Genomic DNA, 2,618 nt, shown 5'->3' with positions numbered 1-2,618 from the left:
TCCGCGCTCCGCTTGGGATCGCCCGAGTGGGGGCGAGCGGAACCGCGCGTCACGTGGCCCGGAAGGCGGAAGTGCCGCTAGCCGCGGCGTGCGCTGGAAACACGGTAGCGCGCAGTTCGCGCGGGGTGCGGCCGGAGCCGCTGCGGAATAACCGGGGCGGCTGGGTCTGGGGGAGCCCCCCTCCGCTCTCCTTTGGTTTCTGGGGGTTGCTCGGCAAATAAATATATATATAAGCACAGAGCAGAGCGCAGCGACGTGCGTGTCGGCGTGCAGGTCCAGCAGTGGAGCGCTGTAGCTCCGCCCCCAGCACAGGGCCCGCCCCGGGCTCGCTGCCAGGCGCTGGCGGCCCCTCCCTGCCTTAAACCCTCGGCGGCTCCGCCTGGCCGCGCCTTCGCGTCCGCGCTCCGGCTGCCGCGCGAGGCCCTCGCGTACGAGCCTGCTTCTTGCTCTGCTGGGGCCTTGGCCCCGGCTGTCCGCACTCCTTGCTGTCTGGGCTCGAGCGCCACTTGCTGCGGACCCGTCGTCCGGCGGGACCTTTCCCAAATCGCGTCTCCGCGCGGTTTCTAGCCGCTCGCGTGACCGAGGCACGTGCCGGAGCCCGCGCTGGGCCCTTCCTCCTGAAGGGTGGGAGCGGGTGGTCGCCGGTCGAGCTTTTAAAGGCTCCTGAAGCGCAGCAGAAGCGTGTGCAGGCCTCTGAGCCGCGCTGGGCAGAGCGGTGTTTTGAGGCTGCTTTTCTCGCTGCAGCGTCCGGCGCCATGGACAAGGTGAAGCAGACCGTGGAGCGAGCGAGAGCTGCTTTCGGCTCTGGCCGGTCGCGGGCGGTGGAGTTCAGGATCCAGCAGTTGAAGGCCCTGGAGCGCATGATCAAGGAGCAGGAGAGGGAAATCCTAGCGGCCATCAATGCAGACATCAAAAAGGTCCTTGCTCTCCGCAAACCGCGTGCGACGCGCTCTTTCTGTGCAACAGGGTTGCGTCGCTCCCTGGCAAAAGGCACCGAGAGGCCTCAGGGTTTTGTAAGGCAGGAGGCTTTGGCCTCCAAATATTTGTCTCGACCAGGGCTTTGCACAAGGGGCGCTTTAAAATCACCCTAGCAAGGAGACATGGCATAGGGAGCTGAGCGTTCGTTGCGTGTGCCAGCGGCTTGGTTCTCCCCTTCCTTCAGTTTCTGCTTTGCTTTCTCTCCTTCGGGGGCGGCTGACTAGCAGCCAGGGTCCTGCTGCGTGCTGTCCTCAGGCCGTTTCCCCTCCCGCGGCATTTGATCTTGTGCTGTTTCTCCTGGGCGGCGAGCTGCGCCTTTGCCTCGACGCTTACCTCGAGCTGCCTTGTTTCAGAACGAGTACAACGCCTACAGTCACGAGATCCTGGGACTCCTGGGGGAGCTTGCCTTGGTCACAGACAAACTGCCGTCGTGGGCTGCGCCCCAGCCTGTGGAAAAGACCATCCTGACGCTGACGGATGAGGCCTACATCCACCATGAGCCGCTGGGCGTGGTGCTGGTTATCGGGGCCTGGAACTACCCCTTCGTATTGGTGATCCAGCCACTGATAGGGGCTATTGCGGCAGGTATGAGGCAGCCCTGCCCCTGGCCCTGTGCTCTGTGGGCTTCTTCCCGTGGCCATCCTGTCTCCTCTGAGGATGCTCGAGCAGGTAAGATCCTTGCCCTGATTTTGTGTCCTAGGAAATGCTGTGGTGATTAAGCCATCGGAGTTAAGCGAGCACACGGCAAACCTCGTTGCCAAGCTGATCCCGCAGTATCTTGACCCGGTGAGTTGATCCTTCTGGGTCCCTGCAGTTGCCGTGCCAGGTGCTGCAAGGCAAGCAGAAAAAGAGGCAGCCTTTGCCCTACAAATTTGCTGTGAGGCAACTGGGAGCTAAAGCAAACAGGTGCAATGGGGGCGGTGCTGGGAATAAGATTGCTCTGCGTGATAATCAGAGGTGAGCTGTGTGGAGGGATTAGGGCAGTGAAAACAGGCTGGTGGCATTCAGGGCAGCCATGCACGAGGGCGGGCGTTCCTCAGCCTTGTTGCACTGTCGAATCGGACAGGAGTCACTTTCCCACGACAGGAGTCCCCTTCCTACACCGTTCCCTGCCGGCCTGCTGCGTAGCAGTCCAGTTAGGACCTACACCCCGATGGAAGCCACGGGAGCTCGGCAGGGCAGGTGCTGACTTTCCACAGTGTCAGCCAAAGCATGCACGCAGTATTGCAGAGGGATACAGCAGTTAGTGCCTGACGGCCACTTATGTGCTCAGTTTCGTGTGCTCTGAGCAAACAGTTCTGTTCCCATAAAATCATAGAAGTAGGGTTGGAAGGGACCTTGTAGATCTTCAGATCCGACCCCCCCCCGCCTGGGCAGGAGAAAAAACTGGGTTTAAATGACTCCAGCCAGCTAGCCGTCAAGCCTTCTCTTAAAGACCCCGGGGGCAGGAGCCAGCACCACTTCCCTTGGAAGTTGGTTCCAGCTCCTAGCCGCCCTGACAGTGAAGTAGTTCTTGTGGATGTCTAATCTACACCTCCTCTCCAACAAGTTGTGGTCGTTATTCCTTGCTATGCCAGGGGGCCCTCGGGGAAACGAGGTCTCTCCCAAACCCTTCTGGTCCCCCCTAGCGAGTTTACAGA

The 2,618-nt window shown here is 61.0% G+C and overlaps 1 protein-coding gene across 2 annotated transcripts in view; it reads left to right on the top strand.

Moving 5' to 3' along the window:
• Positions 1-371: 371 nt before the first annotated feature.
• ALDH3A2 (aldehyde dehydrogenase 3 family member A2) overlaps positions 372-2,618 on the top strand; it is a 12,603-nt gene continuing 10,356 nt past the window's right edge. For both annotated transcript variants that reach the window (XM_019545735.1, XM_019545734.1), the window contains exons 1-4: positions 372-428; positions 745-917; positions 1,332-1,563; positions 1,679-1,764. In XM_019545735.1, the coding sequence (XP_019401280.1) occupies positions 756-917; positions 1,332-1,563; positions 1,679-1,764 (480 nt within the window). In that variant the 5' untranslated portion in view covers positions 372-428; positions 745-755. The remainder of the gene's footprint in view (positions 429-744; positions 918-1,331; positions 1,564-1,678; positions 1,765-2,618) is intronic.

The sequence above is a fragment of the Crocodylus porosus genome, unplaced genomic scaffold, assembly GCF_001723895.1.
Source record: "Crocodylus porosus isolate Cpor-Errol unplaced genomic scaffold, CroPor_comp1, whole genome shotgun sequence".
Lineage (NCBI taxonomy): Eukaryota > Metazoa > Chordata > Crocodylia > Crocodylidae > Crocodylus > Crocodylus porosus.
The sequence above is the reverse complement of the archived record's forward strand: the minus strand, read 5'-3'. Positions and strand labels throughout refer to the sequence as shown.